This window comes from Protopterus annectens, chromosome 9.part0 (genome assembly GCF_019279795.1).
Source record: "Protopterus annectens isolate FY-2018-M chromosome 9.part0, PAN1.0, whole genome shotgun sequence".
NCBI lineage: Eukaryota > Metazoa > Chordata > Ceratodontiformes > Protopteridae > Protopterus > Protopterus annectens.
In genome coordinates this window covers 1,690,831,638-1,690,852,215 of record NC_056743.1, presented here as the reverse complement: position 1 = coordinate 1,690,852,215, position 20,578 = coordinate 1,690,831,638, and the positions used below count along the sequence as shown (strand labels likewise).

The 20,578-nt window shown below is 37.8% G+C and overlaps 1 protein-coding gene across 1 annotated transcript in view; it reads right to left on the bottom strand.

The window, feature by feature from the left end:
- Nucleotides 1-2,694: 2,694 nt before the first annotated feature.
- Nucleotides 2,695-20,578, bottom strand: part of LOC122812218 (sphingosine 1-phosphate receptor 1-like) — a 147,344-nt gene continuing 129,460 nt past the window's right edge. Inside the window, exon 2 of the mRNA XM_044084560.1 lies at nt 2,695-4,712. Coding sequence (XP_043940495.1) covers nt 3,150-4,304 — 1,155 coding nt within the window. The 5' untranslated portion in view covers nt 4,305-4,712 and the 3' untranslated portion in view covers nt 2,695-3,149. The remainder of the gene's footprint in view (nt 4,713-20,578) is intronic.

Sequence of the window (20,578 nt, the reverse complement as noted above, 5' to 3'; positions counted from 1 at the left end):
CTATGTTGACCTAAATTTGCTCATTGCAGCTGCTGTCTTGCTTGTTTTCCTAATTTCATTAGGATTAGGGCACAACACAGTGCATTTTGACTAGGACCTGGTAGCAGATTATGTAAAAAATGCCATTTCTTATTTTGAAAACTGTAGTAAATTGAATTCACCATGACAAGCAAAACATGAGAGATGAAGCCAGTGTAGTAAGGGAAAAAAATGTCTGTTTACGTTCAGCTATCCACTTGTAATGCTTTGTAATTTGTGTTTGGCTCTTACTTGCAAGGGAAATAATAAAGTGTTATGAAGTCATACCGTTGTCCTTATGTTTTTATCAACAACAGTGCATAATTAAAATTGGATGCGTGTGATACAGCAGATGTCTTAGAAACAGGTTCTGCAGTCTGTCTGACAGAACTTTTTTTTTTCAAAATGTATTGCTGCTGCAATATTTAGGTGTCTAAAGTTATTGTCAAGTGGGGTTTCAAAACACCTTAGCCCTTTATTTTTTGTAAACCATGGCAAATATTTAAAATTAGATGCATGTGATATATCAGAAGTGTTAGAAACAGGTCCTGCATTCTGTCGGACTGATTTTTTTTTTCCAAAATTCACTGATGCTGCAATATTCTTGGTGGCGAAAGTAATTTAGACAAATGGGATTTCCAAACATCACATTAGTGTAAACAATCTTCTAACTGAAATTCAGGAAAAGTTTCTTCAGTAGCATCTAATTTTAAAATATTTGCTATTGGCTGATTAAAAAATCAAAATTAAATTGTGACTTTATACTCTCTCACTAATTCCCAGGCTGTCTTCTTTGTTGGCAAGTTTGCCACATGTGTCTGTGGTTGTCACTAACAATCAATAATATAGTGTTCTGGCATGATTGTTCAAAAGTGCTAACAACAACACTTGTAATATCACACCTTTGCTATAACAAGAGCATTTTTTTTACTGCAACAAAGTGAAACATATATTTCATTATTTTTTATTCTAACTAAAACACCTTTGCCCACTGATATGCATTTCTGAAGGTGAAGAGACCTTTTGTCACCTTGTGCTTGCAGTCTGAGGGATTGTAAGTGCACAGAAATGACTTTCTTATATACTGTAAGTTACTCTACCATGTGCATATCATTACTTAATTAGTCTCTGTTAGTCATTTACTAAATACAGAAGATACACATACATTTGTTTTATATTCTTAAAGTATTTGATAGCACCTCACAATTATGAACATTTAATAGTTGCATTAAATAAAATAACCATTATTGAATTTTAATAGTATATAACACTAACATACGCAGACAGACAGTCACACACAGGTGCATGCACACTCCCACACACTTACACACAAGCACACACACATGTACGCATATACACACACACACACACACACACACACACACGCATGCATGCACACACACACACACACACACACACACACACACACACACACACACACACACACACACACACACACACACAAAGATTCTCCTTAAATATTTTGTGTCTTTTTTTCCTTTATGTCTGTCAGCCTATGATATCTCTCAAGCTCATTCATTCTGCTATTGCTGTGGCTGGAAGTGGTATGCTGGTGGGATGGGAGCATACCTCTCAATTGTTCCTGATTGTCATGGTGTCCCTGATTTTGGCACAAAATGTTGCTCTGTGCCTCTTAAAATTTGTGATTTATTTAGTAAATGTGGTTAACTACATTAAAAAATAATGATAGTTATTAAAGTTAGACCTGTTTATGAGTGTGTGCATATGTGGGGGACAGTAGCTATGTGAAATCTCAAAATGCGGACTATGCACCATGAAAATTGTAGTTATGTTGCTGGTTATAGTAAATGTATAATTAAATAAAGCTATTAAATGTTTACTATTTTGATGAATAATGGAGATTTATGCCATGAAATGAATTATGGACATCACTTCTCTGTAAAGAATCACTCTTAACCTTAACTAATTAAGCACTTTTTCATGCTGGAATTATCTAAAGCATGCAAAGATGTTAGTTCAGTGGGCTCAGTCAAGATTTTCTAGAAACATTTTAAGCCAATATGCAAATGGTTACATTTAGCTTCTGTAATAAAATGTACATAAGTGGATAAAGGTGTTCTTGTATGTGTGTGTGTGTGTGTGTGTGTGTGTGTGTGTGTGTGTGTATCTATATCTACATATATATATATATATATATATATATATATATATATATATATATATATATATATTTATACACATACACACATATACACACAATTTTTTTCAAAATGTGAAAACCTGCGATGTTTTGCATGTGAAAATATTCAGTAGTAGTTGGTATTCATTAAAGAACTAATTTTACTTGAATTTTCTATTACAGTAGATGTGATCTGAATGTATTCCTCTGTTGATGCCTTACTGGTTGCATATATGTCTTTGCTTTTTTCACAGACACACTGATCTTCAATACTAACTCAAAATAACATTCAAAACATACCTCTCAACTTCTTAGAGCAAGAAATCTGGACAAAGCCATAAATAAAAGTGGGACAAAGGCCCCAAAATAGGGACACTTTTTAAATATTGCTCTTATAAACTTAGAAAGTTGATAGAATAACAGGTTTTGCATTAGCATGAATTTTCAGAATAGTATAAGGTCTGAAACTCAAATGTCTGTTATTATCTTCTAACTTCAGTCTTTAATGATTTGCCACAAAAAACACAAGTTTATGAAAAACGGACCAAAAATATATGGCAAAAATCTGTACAGTTGAGAGGTATGATTCAAAACACATATAGTTGTATAAATATGATACAGACAGCATTGGAACAAGAAGTTTCACACAGGTCGGGCGTGGCTTTACACAGGTAGAGACTGGCACTAAGACTTGAATTGCTGAACAAAAAAACACCTATTGTGTTGTGGTTGTCTGCTTCTTGTCCAACAGGTCTGTGATATTAACTTGTCACTTAAAACTTCAGGCTTATGAAACATACTTGAAAATGCTGTGATGATGATCTGGGCTTGCTAAAGTCAACCAACAGAAGGGCAAGTGGTCTCAGTGCTGCAACGTACTTTGCGGACCCCTGCCCTGAGATACTTTGATGTTTGACCAGTACTCTGTGCTTAACTGATGTTACATGCATAACTGATGTTACATGCATAATTAATACTCTGTGAGCACTGGTGGCAAGATTTTGATTGGCGTTGGTGTAGCATTTCCTGTGGATAGGGTGGTATCAATACAGTCATGTTTATGGGAAGACTTTTCTGATTTGCTTGTGCTACATTCTAGGATCGGGATCCCAAAACGTGTAATCTGCCTGTCTTCTGCTGTCAAACAGCTGCAGCAGAGCAGTTTAATTATCGCCCGCCTCATGTCCCGATTGGTTAGGGTGTAAATGATTGGGTTGAGCAATGAATTGATCATAGCGAGTCCCAGGAAATAGTCTGCTTTGTAAAGAATTTGGCAGTCTTTTGCTTTACAGGCCACATCTGCTAGGAGCAGGCAAAACAGAGGCAGCCAGCACAGCAGGAACGTTCCAACTACAATCGTTACAGTCTTTAAAAGAGCCATGTATTTCTGGGACTTCTTCAGCATTCCTTTTCTCAGGCTTCCTAGTTTCTGACTGTTCGACTTTACAATACGGTAAATCCTGATGTATAGCACCACGATGGAAGCCAAGATAAGGATAAAAACTGTGATGCAAAATAGGATATAGTTTTTTGAGTACAGGGGTAAAATAGTGGAACATTCTTCCAGATTCTGGATACAGTTCCAGCCAATGATTGGCAAAATTCCAAGGAAGACGGAGACCAGCCAGCTTGCAGCAACAAGTAGAAACATCCTCCCCTTTTTGTCCCCGTGGTACAGTTTCATTCTGATCATGGTGATGTGCCTCTCGATCCCAATGGCTAGCAAGCTTAGGACAGATGCTGTCAACGTTATAAAGACACCTCCTTCTCTAATAAACCAAGACACTGGTGTCAGTTGAAGAGTCTTGGGACCAGACATGATGATATTAATAGTGTAAGCAATCCCTGCCAACAAGTCAGACATGGTAAGATTTCCCAGCAGATAGTACATAGGAGCATGGAATTTTTTGTTTCTCCATATTGCAATGAGTACAATAAGATTCTCAATCACAATAAAAATGCAGATCACCAAAAATACAATTGCATCTGCCTTGAGGCCACCTTTATATTTGTTGGTGTGCTCTAGTTTGCCTGTATAGTTATAGTGAAGAGAAATTATTTCATTATTATGATATTCCCTGAAGATTCGGATCAGCCTAGCAGCCGGTTCTTCTGTAAACATCATGTTTTTTTCTTAATTATTGGTTATGGATTCTTGGGCTTATACGACCTCAAGGATTCAGATGTCGTCATTAGCAACCACATTGCTTCATACTGTATACTTGGAATATGGCACTCTTCATGCCAGTGAAGACTTCAAGTGAAAAAAGAGGTAATGTTTAGACAAGTGGGATGATTCTACTGATGCCCTTTTCTCACTGGTTGGTTGCAGAGATGTTCCAGCTTTTTTCTGGTTACTTTCACTTACCCGATTCTGTTTACCATAGTAGTCCTGTCAAGGAGGCATTGAATGTTTCTTGCACTTCAAAGTTTTAATCACCAGAGGGCGCTCGAGGTTCAGCCTTTTTAAAGCTTGCAAATTTAAGGTATACGGTAACTTTTCAGCAGCACATTTTTATTTAATTAATTCCACCTGAATAAGAGAAATAGAATAAGTTAGTGCCTTTTTTAGTTAAAAAGTTATGTAAGACACAATGTTTGTAAAATGACTTCAGTGAAAGTAAGATACTTGACTATTTCACAGTGTTTCTCTCATCCTACTACAAATTTTAAGTAAGTTAGCAATCCATTTAATTTTCACAAGGTATTCAGAGTATATTTAATCATCCTTTTCAAATGTGTCTTAAAACTACATTGCTTCTAGGACAGCAGGAACACATGGCCCACTGATGTGATCATTTATTTGTTTTATATTGTTAAATGGGTGGGCTCAACCAGGAGGAATTTTTTTTTCGGCTATGACATGACAGTACAAAACAGAAAGAAGTAAAACAAATCAAACAAAATGCGTATGTAAAACAGAGTAAACACTGTGTAAAGAAATCACAATAAACACAAATGCATACATATGTACAATAAAAGAGCAGTTATAAGGTAAAAAAAGAAAACAAATTATAGGCCTAAGGTTAGCAGGGCAGAGTGCTATCAGCAACTTTATAAACTTCAGTCAATAAATCCACAAATATTTTAACTTAATCCTTTGCCTATCAGGCCAATATGGGTCAGCTAGCTTTCAGAATATTCACTAGATTAGAAAACCATGAAGGAAGGGCCCAGTGGAACAGTGCTATCATATTTTGACTTGCAGAATGTGTAGAGAACCAAGCACTGGTTTTACATTGTCAGATAAATCTCCAGAAGAGGCATTTGCCCTCCAATAAAAGAAACATGCATATCTCAGAATGCATCCTCTGTCCAGTAAGAACAGGGTGTTGAGAGCAGCCAGACGTATACCATATATGCCATAATGTACATTGCAATGAAATGTACAAGGAAAAAAAAGATAAAAGAAAAAAGATGACAAATTTAATATGGTTGGGCATTTTGTTACACTGTCTTTTTCCAGAATGTCTGGTTTCTTAACTATTTTTTTGCTTCAGTACTCTGACTGGTGTTTAGGGGGTGGGTGGCAACACTTTTCAGAGAGGAAGGCCACATTCAGGAAGTTGACTTACAGCTCCAGAAATCCTGACTATCCCCATGACTCTGGTCTTAGCCTTATGACCCCATTCCATTCGGTACTAATAACATATCCCATTAATTGCATGAATAAGTGGAACTTTCTCCAGATCTCCAGCAGATAATGACAATCTCCTGTGGCAATTAAAAGCTGTGATTGTCATGGGATGTTTGAAAATGCACAGCTTTATCTTAGAAAGAAGTTTGCAGCTACTTTATTTCATGGTTGAACACAGGATATACCCACTGTGAATGTCTGAAGATAATGAAGCTGTGTGCAGCCTAATGTATTAACAAAATTACATCAGATTCAGTTATTCACTCAGAGCACCTACAATTGTGAGAAAATTCAATATTTTTCCTCCTTTTTATTTATGAGCCTTCCTACACAGTGGTCGGATTGCGTATATAAGCTAACCTTTACCCCATGAAACATGCTGTATCTCAGTTTTATGTTGTTGGGGAAATGGCTGATTGTTACACCCTTCCTGTGCTGTCTGAATTGAAGGCTAAACAGCACAATCTATGTTTTATTCTGAAGCCTTCCAGTCTGTGTGATGTCTATGTGAAGTCTGCTTAGGTTCTCTGCTGCACATGATATGTGCAGTGAAATCCTACAAGCTACAAATTAGATGACCCGGCTACTTTTACAGTATGAAGGAGCTGTCCTCCTAGCACAACCACCACAAAGCTTGCACTGTCTGACTGAGAGTAGCACGTTGATATTAGCAGAAAGGCAGAACTGAGCACTAATATAAGGATCATGAATGCCAAATCAGCAACTAAATTTAAATCCTTCAGCAGTATGTTGGATCCCAGCGTAACAATGAAAACAGACATCACCTACTCAAATCCAGAATAAATAGGACTTTCAGTGCATATCAAGACATTTCAAGATTTCTCACAATCACATGACAAATTTAGTCCAATAACCTTACAAATATATTAATTCATATTATGAAACCATATCACTTAAAACAATCTATATACACACATAACTTCCATAAAAAGATAAACAAAAAAATTAGAAAAATTAAAATAATAACAAAAAAGTAACAAGCATTTCAAGATTTCTAACCCTGAAGGTAGAACCCTTATTGAGATGGGCGTTCTCCAACTGTAATTAGAATATAGCTTTCTCTGCCAACATATTCTTCCAAAAAGAATTTAACTGATGTACAGAGACTATCAAACTGCATATGTATATTCATCATCACTTCCCCACTCTGTGATCATTACTCCCTTTCCCAAGCACATGATAACTGGCTTCCATTTGTCAACAGTTAATGCTTCTCTACCCTATTCTTATACAGAGATTGTTAAACAACACAATTTGTTTTTTCTAAACTTACTGCTCAATCTTAACCTATTGTGCCTGCTTTAGTCAAATACTACATAGATGTACTGGCAGCAAAAATGTTACTTGCATCACATCACATCTTTTGCATTACTTCTCCAAAATTATGGAACAGCTTTCCCACAAAATTAAGAGCCAGCATCTCTATTGCAAAATTTCAATCAAAGCTCCTTTGATGCCTTCATCCAGGTATTTCTTACATTTGCTGCCAAGCATAGAGCAGGTAAACGTTTGTGTCCTTAACATCCAGATCACAGAAAAAAACTACAATGAACAGTATTCAGCTTAAGTTACTTACCACCCTCTTCTAATCTGTATAAAATATTACATATAGCATACAGAAAATTCACTATTTTCTTACCTAACATTTATGTTACCTACATTTGTTTTCAATATTAGTTACACAAAAATTCAGCATTACATTTAAAAGTAGGGCGCTATTAGATACAACTAAATTATAACTCCTTTTTATATCTAAATTTTATCACTGCATGATTATTGTTTCAATTTGCTGATGTGTAACATGAGAATGGTTCTTTGAGATCCGTGTTCTATGTTTTTGTTACGACTTAAAATAAAATTGAATAAATGTAAGATGCCCTAACACTGCCTTCTTCTTGCTTGGCTAACTTTTCATGCTGTACTATGCACTTTACTTAGTTCTCGTATGTACAGACTTAATATGTTAATTAGATACTCAGCCCTGTCTTGTTATTTCGCTTAATGCTCAGTGTTGCTTATCCACAGAACTGTAACCGTGTATTAATCTAGTAATTCAAGAAATATTTAACTCTGCATCTGTACCAAAAACTGAACTGTGTTCAAGAACTTAATTTCTACTGAAACTCTATTTTATGTTCTAATCTCTGACTGTATATTGAGTGCTACTTTTAGTAACTGTACCACCTGGCAGTGGCTGAACTGGGTCATGTAGTGACCAGCCAGCACCCAATAAAGAATTATAATTTAAAATAAAATGGAAACTTTTACCTTTTAAAAATTGATTACAATAACCCTTCTGCAAGCTCTGAATAACAACCCAGCATATGTTTTGTTCTGATTATAACTGATAGGTGTTTTGTTCTGATTCTTGTCTGTTCGGGTTCCCTCTTCTTTCACAGACTGTCGGGCATTAAAACCACACTGATCAAAATGAACATGAGGAATAGATTTTGAATTACACCTAAATTACTAGTTAGCATGTTATTACAAACAGCAACCACAGGAAGGCAAACTAACACAACAGACAGCTTCTCTTTGCCTTCCACTGCTACAAAGTTGTTCTAACTTTCTGCATCACGGAACTGTGTAGCTCATTCAACTTTTATTATCTTTCTTCTTTGAATGGTAAATATATGTGTTTTACCAGCATCAGAAGGCTATCCTAACCATAAAATTCTTTATATTATCAAAGAAAACAAAGAAAACAAGTTTCCTGACCCCTTTCCCACTTCAGGGTTTTATTTCATCAGTTTCACATAGAAGTATGTCATACATTGTTAGTTTGAAAGAGGAAAATCCTTTCTCTAGACTTAATTTTAAACATGGCACATTTTTAGCAACATATGTCCACGATAATGAAAAAGTGCTGATCCAACTTTGTCTCACCATATTGTCAGACGTAGAGATTTATTAATTCAGTCACCAGGGAAGTTGCTGTTTTATTTTTTTTAACCAGACTTAGTCTGTCCAGATATGTTACAGAATTTACACTGCATAGCACAAAGGAGGTATTATATGAGTCCCTTTCAACATTGTGGAGCACTCAGAATTCTGAATTTAAACTAATCCCATAACTACAATCGTATATCTAGCTTTGAGTCATTTAGTTGAAACCTGCATTGCAAACATGGGTAAATCATCCATTTCAGTTTTGCTGTCTGCATATTTTGATACTTCACAGAATGTACTGGCTTATTAGGAATGCTGTATTCTGCACTTTTGTCAGCTTTATGGGATTTCCTTATTAGGCTGCAAATGAGGACTTTCAGGGGAAAAAAACACAGCATGAATGGGAAACTCATTGGAAATTAACTGAATGGAGAATTTAATATGGTCTTGCTATAGATGGTTAGCTCTTTTGAGCATAAACAAAGCCATTAAAGTAATTAATATAGTTGTTTCTATTTCTCAATACCATATCACTTTGCAGATTTATTTTTTTACAAGAACAAAGTTACTGTGTTCGTTCCACTGCTGTATAAATGGTTTTCCTTTACATAACTGAATCACAGTTGTGCGATTGCTCATATGAGCGAATTGTAACCACGAAAGGCATAACAGTGACAAGTTAATATGTTCAAAAATCAGCAAATCGAAAAGCAGATTAGCTGATTTTCAAACATAAATATCGAAAGAAAAACCTAATGAAGTGCACTCCCCACACCCCCCCCCACTTTAATATTCTAACTCCAAAATCGCACTACAGTGGGGAAAGGAACCATTTTTCAGTCCTCACTATAGTGCAATCCGCCCCAGAATGTCGAATGTGCAATGAGCAAATGTCACTGTGCATTCGCTCATTGCACATTCACACCTTTTTCCGTTCGGCATTTGCAAACTTTGCAAACAGCCTTTCGGACAATTGTTGTTCACCCTTGAGCAATACGCACACATGAAGGTAAACTGTATAAATATCACGGTATTGGTAACTCATAGATTTTTTTTTTTCTGATTGTTTTGTCTTTCTCTCTGTATATGATATCCTACAGAGATCATGACAAATGCGTTATTGTAGCTTTGGTTGTAAAATTCCTTCTAAAAAAATGTATCTGAGAGTACAGCTGTACAAGTTCATGCTGGCTAGCATTGTCCACAATTTCTGCTGACAACAGCCGTGCTAACAGTGATTATCTGTGGTGACATAAAAAGTGTACATGAAGGCAAACATACTTGGCTGAGTAAATTCTTTCCTAATCATCTCTAAGAAAACATTATAGCTTACAGAGGCCAAAAAATATGCATCATTTATACCTACTAGACTGATTTGCATATGACTTGCTTAGACATTAAATTACTTAACAAAAAAAAAAATCAAACGTTATGGGAAAAATAAATTGAAAATGAGGCAACATCTGGAGACAAGTGCACATTTTTTAAATGTTGAGATGAGGGGTAGTAAAATGAGGATGTGAACACAAGGTAGAAGTTTATGGCTACTATTGATAAATATATTTGTTTTGGGGTCATCTATAGGTGCTCAGGTGATAGCTCATGGTATACCTGCTTATTGCTACTTGCTAGAAAAAGCAAGTGCTCTAACTCCTACTAGCTCAGTCTCCCATGTAAACGTAGCTTCCCAATGCCTGATCCTTTAAATAATATAGCCCTACCGGAATCTAAACACTAAACCTAAATCTCCCACCCAGTTCCCAACCCAATTCCTTGGTCCCTTACTCTAATCCTCCACTTCCTCCACTCCCTAGCCCTAAAGTTCCCTATCGCTCACTAAACCCAAACTCCAACACCTCTCCCTAAACCTAAATTATGACATTGTTTCCTACCCTTAAAACTCTTTTCCAGCTCCCTAAACCTAAAACTCCAACCTTGTTCCATAAACCTAAATTCCCATATTGTTTCTCAATACGCTGTTCTGCTCCCTAATCCTCAGATCTCCCTCCCACCCCCTAACCCTACCTCTCTTCTCACTCCCTCTTCACAACTACTTGCCAGAAAAACATCTCTGAGTTCAAGAATGAGCAGCAACCTAGGCGAGTTACAAGCCACTTGAGTCTGGCTTTGTGGCCGTGATTTTCAAGCACTTGGGAGTCAACTGCCTGTAGTGGAAACCTTTTTATTTGTCATAATAAATTTATTTCAGCATGTCATCATGTACTTGTCAAATCTGTTTTTGCTGCTTCACAGATGGCTATGGATCTTTTGTGGCTTCTGTTTTAACCTGCGTCCCACAAAATATATCCTATGCTGGAATCATGAGTGGAAGATACATCCTTCCACAAATCCACATGCATAAAAAGAATAATCTTGATGTACGCTGAGAGAGCTCATTAAGCAGGTACCTGTTTCTTCTCCTGACACATCCATACTGATTTCAGGTTTCTTCCCTGAAGGCATATTTGTCACTTTTGCCACTTGAATCCCTAAGGAGTAGGAATCTTCTTCTCCCACAGCACTGGTGGTTGGTTGATTACTTGAGTAATATCTGCTCCTTGAGAGGAGACACTTCTAAGCAATGGTTTTCTCGGTTTAGTTTAAATCTTCATTCAGTTGGATATGATTCTCCTGCATTTGCTCATAATACAGCTTGTCTCGCCACTTGGGCAAGATGAGTTTTGGTACACTTGCACTAGCTGCACTTCACCAACGGCAACTGGGATGACAGAACAGCAGATTTATTAAAATAGACACAACTTTACCAAAAAAAAAATATTAGTGCTTTCGTCTTGCAATTAAGACTTCTTCAGATATATGCAACAGAACAAATACTCAGCTTAAAAAGACCAATAAGGTCACATGATGCCGAAAACACAATGAACTTGTAAGAGGGAAAGGAGAGGTAAAGCAATTTAAAGTGACAGGCAGTAATTGTAAAAAACCTACGATGACTCACATGTCTGAAGATGCTGTTGACATAGACAATGTCCCCAGCCAATTTCTTCTTGCAAAAATCTGTACAGTGTAGGACCCTGCGGTATCCTGCCAGAGGTTTTTAATTCAGTGGAGGTCTCTAAAACCTCATTTGAGCCTTCCGAAGCCTTGAAAGCTTTATTTCTCTTTTTCTTTGCTTTGTAGTATCTGTATATGTTTCTTATTATAACAGGCTTCATTCTGCTAATCTCTTTTAATTACTTAGTTACTAAGTGGCCATTTTTACCAAAGACGTAGCAGATGCTAAGGACAATTTAAATGACTCACCAACACCAATATGTGTAATAGTTTTCAGTCAGAAATATAATGTAACAAATCGTTTTTTATATGACTGCTGCTGCTTGTGGTTAAAGACATTTCTAACAACCAGTAAAATTCAGAAGAATGATGCTGCTGGTCCATTCAAATGCACCTCCCACCTGCAGTAACAATCAAACCCAATGTTTGTGATAAACACACAGTGTCAGTGATCCCTTTACAGAAACTGGCAGTTATCCATCTTCCAGTGCTAGCCTTTATTTAACAAAACTTTCACAACTGAAACTTATTCTATTTTTCATTTTCTTTATGTAGTTACCAGTTTGATTTTCCATCAGTGCCCAAGCCCACACCTACTTGCATGTATACTGGTAGATACCCAATCATCTAAATTTGGTGTTTTTTGGTTTCTTTACCCTAACAGATACAATATCTATTTCCTGAAACTGAGGAAAAAATGCATAGAAAACCTACATTTGTATACTAATATTAAGAACAAGAAAATATTCCAATGCCCCCACTAATGCCAGATTTGATTTATAATGATACTGTGTGACTGCCTGTACCTATTTTAGTGCAATCTTTATACCCCTGCACTGATTATTGCAAATCATCCATTGTCATTCCTCAAAAATAAAAATACAATCAGTCTTATTTTATATTTTATTGTGTTAAACATGAGGAAACCCATTAGTTATTACGTAACTTGCTCCACCCAGTTCTCTAGCTGTGACCTCAGCACTCTGGCTCCTCTACCCATTTATGTCTGTACATCATCCTACTCCTCAGGAACTGATCGTCTGATCCTCTACTTAAGATCTGACTACATTCTGTGATAAATACACACCATCCTACTCCTCAACAGCCGATTGCTCCTCTACTTAGGATCTGACTGCATTCTGTGATAAATACACACCATTCTACTCCCCAGGAACTGATCGTCTGCTTCTCTACTTATGATCTAACTACATTCTGTGATAACTACACACCATCCTACTCCTCAGGAACCGATCGTCTGCTTCTCTGCTTACGATCTGACTGCATTCTGAGTTGAATACACATCATCCTACTCCTCAGGAACCAATCATGTGCTTCTCTGCTTATGATCTGACTGCATTCTGAGTTAAATATACATTTGTATGAGATGGCTGTTTTAGTCTGATACTGTGGGAGTTTCAGCAAACACCGCTTACAGAAAATCAACTTGAATGTAGCCCACCTTTTTTATCTGCTAAATGGTTAAACCCACTAGGCGAATGCACCTGTTTTCAATTGTCTGGTAAGCAACTAGATAGTGAAAGAAATAAACGCTGGAGTAAGGAGGCCATTTTCATAATCATTTGTACCCAGTTGTCAGAATAATTGCAGATTGTTAAAAAAGGGTTTACAATGAATTCTGAATAACCAAAATGCTGAATATAACTTATCCAATTATTTGTATTTTTTGTTTTAAAGTTTTAACATGCTGCCACTAAATGTGAACTTATCTGTTGGCAGAGAAATTAGCAAAATTGGTGCTACTGTTTATTTGGAAAGCTCAGTCTCAAATTATCACTGATTGCCAGACATACAATCCTACATTTAATTTGTAGATTTTTTTCTCTTGCCTTAGGCCCAATCTCATAGGATGTCACATCCTCAGGTGGGGTGAGTGGGGTCAAGTTCATGAGTCCTCATTATGCAGTTGTGTCACCTGCACTGTTAAATTACTTTTCCAGCAGTACATTTGGTCTTTTGTTTCTTAGTATCTGAAGCTGGGTCATAAGATGACATAATGAAAACTAAAAGCTGTAACATGATTTATGAAAACCACAACAGATATATGTCTAGGTTAGATTTAGTAAACGTATTTCCATCTCTATGGGAATTATAAATATTTTGATTTGAAGCTTAAGACGATAGGCATTACTTTGGACAGCATTATGAATTTTACATTAAGGTCCAGTCCAAAACCACTTTTTCCACACAAAATAGTGATTAATTCTTTTCTGTGGTGAAGTCAGCTTTGGACCAAGATAATCATTTTTGCCATGTTTAGTCATAGAGAAGGGTCATTAAAAGCATATATTTAAAACTTACAGCAGAAATATTGAAAACCACCACATTTATGAACTGCCTCAATTTTGTTTGGAGACAGAGCCATAGCTTGCAATTTCTAATATTTTGTCTGGATTCCCACAATACAGACATTACTTCAGACCACTTCATGAATACGACAGCTGCCACACTAATATCAAGACCAACGTTTTTTTTTACATCCAAAAAGAATATCTACGTATGATGTGCAGAAACGAGTTTGCTCAACATAGTCACATGTTTTTCTGAATGGTGTAGGTACTGTAAATTTAAAAAGGGGATTTGATGAAAGCATAAAAAATAATACTAAACATGTCCAAACTTGTGCATCTTTGTTTTAATGTGGCATATTTCCCACATTACTAGATTCCACAGTATTTGAAGCCATATCACTTATAATACTCCTATTTCTTCAAAAATATTAACAGTGGTCCATTTGCTACATTCATGTGCCATATTCGCACCTAAGAGGTACACCTCACAATCTCTTTTTTTTTCAGTCCATTTTTGAGGGGTTTTGTTTGACTTTTATTGTCATGTTGCACAGTTAGTGAGATGCACATGTGGAAATGTGTGTTTTGTGTGTGTGTGTGAGTGTGCGTGCAAGAGTGTGTGTCTGTGTGAGCAATTGCAAGCGGACATGAGTAGATCTGATTGGTCATGTAATGACAGCAGGTCTGTATACAGCTTTCCAATGTAGACATGTAAATATGTAGGAAGGTGAATGTTTATTACCTATAATGCATATAGTACTCAGCTCCTCTTGAAGAAGCTGAGATGGTAACTGTTTTCAGAGCACTGCCATTTTTTTTTTTTTGTGAAATTAAAGCTGTATCCTAATCATGAAATCACCACTAGAGAACAGCACAGTTTTAGGTCTGGTGCCACAAGTTGACAGCTTGGTACAGTAAGATGTTTTTCATTTAAAATGACTGAATTTAAATGGATGGATGCCATTCAGAGCAAGGACAATGCCAAACAGCCAAGGAGGTGCCATGGAGCACAAAGTAAGAATTTGCTTTTTTGACTCAAACAAACTTGTTTTACTGCTTTTCAGCCAAAATACTAATACTAATACTACTAATACTAATACTAATGCTACTATTACTACTATTACTATTACTATTACTACTACTAATAATAATAATAATAAATGGCAGCATTCAACCCTTCAGATCTATTTAATGTTATAATGCAATTTGCTCGGATATCATGGAGGCAGAAATTTGCAGGCTTTCAAATAGGATGTACATTTCACTAAGAAAACAAATAATGCAGATAAGCATTTTATACCATGGGCAAAGAGGTAGAAGCCATTTACAGTTTATTTTCATTTTCTGCTGGAGTCAGTAATAGACAACTTCAATACATATTTTGAGCCAGAAAGAAATATTGTTTATGAAAGGGCATGCAAGCTAAGGGAGAGTTTGTAGAAGCATTTGTCAGGTATTTATATAAACTCTAAATATTTTGGGTCTAACCAGACAAAAGATGAACAAATTACTGATAGACTACTGATTGGTCAAGCTGATACTGGAGTGTAGCAAAAGTTACATCTAAAGCTAAATTTAACTATGGAAATGTAATTCAGATTGCTAGACTGGCTGAATTAGTATAGATTCAAAATTTCATCAATACTGAAAATGATACTTGTGGGGTAAAATGAAAGTAAATAGCAAAGTCAGTAAAATGCATGGCTATGGTGAATGCAAGCCTGACAAATGCACAAAATATATCCATTCACATATTTAGGTCAGAGCTACGTGGCTGCATATGATAGAAGGTTTAAGAAATGCAACATGATGGTTCATTTTGCTTTTGTGTATTAAACTAAGATAGTAAAAGAAATGGCCATGAGTATAAACATGGGAGAAGTGCTCAGACTGCATTTTCTTGCATTCTAGGATTGCTATGCCAAACACCGAATAGAACCGGCAAGTTCAGCACTGAATACATGGTATCCCAGTAAGCGTTAAAATAGAAGAAAGAGCTGATGTTATTCTGATATCACATTGTACATATAAAACTATCATGAAGTGCCTGCACGTGAGTGAAACAAACACAGAAGTACATAGCCCTGTTGACAAACTGAAGAGTAAAGGTAGATTCCTAGCAAAGAGTGAGCGGAATGAGCACAAGTATGTGCGGGAACGTCCAGATGTAAATACTCTGCTATGGAGTACTGTGACATGCTGTCAGAAGTGATTAGTAAATGAGCACAAGTATGTGCGGGAATGTCCAGATGTAAATACTCTGCTACGGAGTACTGTGACATGCTGTCAGAGCTGATCAGTAAATGAGCACAAATATGTGCGGGAACGTCCAGATGTAAATACTCTACTACAGAGTACTGTGACATGCTGTCAGAGCTGATCAGTAAATGAGCACAAGTATGTGCGGGAATGTCCAGATGAAAATACTCTGCTATGGAGTACTGTGACATGCTGTCAGAGCTGATCAGTAAATGAGCACAAGTATGTGTGGGAACGTCCAGATGTAAATACTCTGCTATGGAGTACTGTGACATGCTGTCAGAGCTGATAAGTAAATGAGCACAAGTATGTGCGGGAACGTCCAGATATAAATACTCTGCTACGGAGTACTGTGACATGCTGCCAGAGCTGATCAGTAAATGAGCACAAGTATGTGCGGGAATGTCCAGATGTAAATACTCTGCTACAGAGTATGACATGCTGTCAGAGCTGATCAGTAAATGAGCACAAGTGTGTGTGGGAACGTCCAGATGTAAATACTCTGCTACAGAGTACTGTGACATGCTTAAATATAAACCCCTATGTCACTAGATGGATTGCAAACTGGCTCAAGGACAGAACCCACATGGTTAGAATTGCTGGAGCCATGTCAGACTCCAAACCAGTTACAAGTGGTGTCCCACAAGGCTCAGTCCTGGGACCTCTCTTGTTTGGTATATATTTCTCGGAGGTACAGGCCAACACGGAAGGACTGTGGCTGACCAAGTTCGCAGATGACTGCAAACTGGGCGCCATAATCGACTCTCCAGTCGACACAGGCATCCTCCAAAAGGGCCTCATAGAAACAGACAACTGGTGCCAGAGCCATGGCCTCAAGCTAAATGCCAAAAAGTGTATAGTCATCCCTTTGGCAAAAACAAAGTGCCCACAAATTACCACATAGGTGGTAATCCATTAAGTACAGAAGAAGTAATTAGGGACCTGGGGACCCAAGTTGATAGCAATCTCTCATTTGACAACCACGTGGCCAAAGTGGTTAGAAAAACATTTTATATAGCCCACCTAATCATGAAGGGATTCACATCTAGATCAGGGGACGTCATCGTGCCTCTTTACTCATCCCTCATCAGGCCCATAATTGAGTACAATGCCCCTTTTGGGATGTACCTTACCAGACACCTGCAGCAACTGGAAAGACCCCAAAAGTACCTCACCAAGAGGATCAAAGGGTTCAAACAGATGCCATATGCTGCCCGGTTAAAGAAACTCCAGCTCTACTCAGTGGCATACCGCCTGTTAAGAGGCGATCTGTGCCTGACGTATAAAGCCATGTCCAACCCGGAATTAATGGACATGCTGCACCTCAGAAAATCCAAATCCCATCGAGCTACGCGCTCGAGAGACTTGAACCTCAGCACTGAAATAAATAGGACATGCTGGAGGGACAGATTCATAACCCAGAGGCTCCCTTCACTCTGGAATAAAATCCCAGTCCAGGTTAGGCAGAGTCCCTCATTGACTCTCTTCAAGAGGAATCTTGATGAGTGGATGGGAGATCGTAGGTTTACCCCGGGTATCGCTTCTGTGTCACTTTTAGACAGAGGCACAGTATACTAACCTCGAAAAAGGGCATAGCAAAATAAATTTAAAATGGGTGGCGAAAGCCAAACACATTCTGGCTAGGCTTATAAATGCCCTAGGGCAGATAGCCTAGTATGAACCTATGAACCTATGCTGTCAGAGCTGATCAGTAAATGAGCACAAGTATGTGCGGGAACATCAAGATGTAAATACTCTGCTACGGAGTACTGTGACATGCTGTCAGAGCTGATAAGTAAATGAGCACAAGTATGTACGGGAACGTCCAGATGTAAATACTCTGCTACAGAGTACTGTGACATGCTGTCAGAGCTGATCAGTAAATGAGCACAAGTATGTGCGGGAATGTCCAGATGTAAATACTCTGCTACGGAGTACTGTGACATGCTGTCAGAGCTGATCAGCAAATGAGCACAAGTATGTGCGGGAATGTCGAGATGAAAATACTCTGCTATGAAGTACTGTGACATGCTGTCAGAGCTGATCAGTAAATGAGCACAAGTATGTGGGGGAACGTCCAGATGTAAATACTCTGCTACGGAGTACTGTGACATGCTGTCAGAGCTGATCAGTAAATGAGCACAAATATGTGCGGGAACGTCCAGATGTAAATACTCTACTACAGAGTACTGTGACATGCTGTCAGAGCTGATCAGTAAATGAGCACAAGTATGTGCGGGAATGTCCAGGTGAAAATACTCTGCTATGGAGTACTGTGACATGCTGTCAGAGCTGATCAGTAAATGAGCACAAGTATGTGCGGGAATGTCCAGATGTAAATAATCTGCTACGGAGTACTGTGACATGCTGTCAGAGCTGATCAGTAAATGATCACAAGTATGTGCGGGAACATCCATATGTAAGTACTCTGCTATGGAGTACTGTGACATGCTGTCAGAGCTGATCAGTTAATGAGCACAAATATGTGCGGGAACGTCCAGATGTAAATACTCTACTACAGAGTACTGTGACATGCTGTCAGAGCTGATCAGTAAATGAGCACAAGTATGTGCGGGAACGTCCAGATGTAAATACTCTGCTACGGCGTACTGTGACATGCTGTCAGAGCTGATCAGTAAATGAGCACAAGTATGTGCGGGAACGTCCAGATGTAAATACTCTGCTATGGAGCAGTGTGACATGCTGTCAGAGCTGATCAGTAAATGAGCACAAGTATGTGCGAGAACGTCTAGATGTAAATACTCTGCTACGGAGTGCTGTGACATGCTGTCAGAAGTGATTAGTAAATGAGCACAAGTATGTGCGGGAACGTCCAGATGTAAATACTCTGCTACGGAGTACTGTGACATGCTGTCAGAGCTGATCAGTAAATGAGCACAAGTATGTGCGGGAACGTCCAGATGTAAATACTCTGCTACAGAGTACTGTGACATGCTGTCAGAGCTGATCAGTAAATGAGCACAAGTTTGTGCGGGAACGTCCAGATGAAAATACTCTGCTATGGAGTACTGTGACATGCTAGTCAGAGCTGATCAGTAAGCAAATAGATGCAGATCTGTTCAGAGAAGTCCCTGACCAGACACTACCTGATACTGAAAAATGTCTTTGCTGTGCATATGTGGAGCATCATGGCAAATCAACTAGTAGCTACTACATGGCTTGGCAGACTAAAATTAAATACCAAACATTAGACTTGGCTAAAGATGCAAAGGAAGGACACAGACAAAGCATCTGCTGTACAAATAATGTACTATCAGAGCTCAACTGTCTGAAAAGAATGGTTTGCTATTGCACTACGACCGAATTGTTGTATCTTCTTCACATTGTGTCGAAGTATTTAAGAAATGCATGAAGGCCGTTAAGGCCTGACTACATGTTGTAAAAGAGCCAAAATGTCAGTATGATGGCACAAACCATCCCAGTGAACAGAACCACCTGTTCCACTATTACAAGGTCCATGGCAAAGAATAACTGCAGATTTATACGATATCAGAGGAAACAGATACCTTATAATAGTTGGCTATAACTCTTGAGAAATAAAAATTCTACATGTGCCAACAGTGAATGAATATAAATGACTAACATCTTATTGTCACATTCGGGACAGTGTTTTGCCAGACATTGCATACCAAATGAATTAATCACAGATAATGGTACATAATTTGTATGCACAGTGTTCCAGCACTTTGGTGAAGATTATAGCTTTGTACCAAATATTTCAAGCCCTTACTAATAACAGTCCAATGCAGCTGCTAAGAGAGCAGTCTAAACTGTTAAAATAGATTCTTGTCAACCTGATCATCACAAAGCTCTTACGTCTTTTTATGTTACTTCACTCAGCGCCATTAGAGTAAACCCTGAACAATTCATGCTTGGTAGACATATCAGGACTACTATACTTATGTTGAAATCCAAACTTAGACCAATGACTATTCCTTTCACACCTGTCACGAAAAACAACCAAACAACAAAAGATAGTTACAGATACGTCTGTCATAGGCAGTATCACACCCAGACTATACCTGTCCATTAGTCGGGCCAACCAGCGGGCCTAAAGTTGGGAGGGGAGAAAAAATTGGAAACAATGGTGTTGCAGTAGAAAAAGATGACCCAACGGTCTACAAAAGGATGACAGTCCACTGTGAAACATACTAATAGGATGTCCAGGTCATTCCTTTTGGAGTCTCAAACAGAAAGCTGCATGTCAGAGAGCCATACCCAGCTGCTCAAACCAAGGATGGTGAGGTC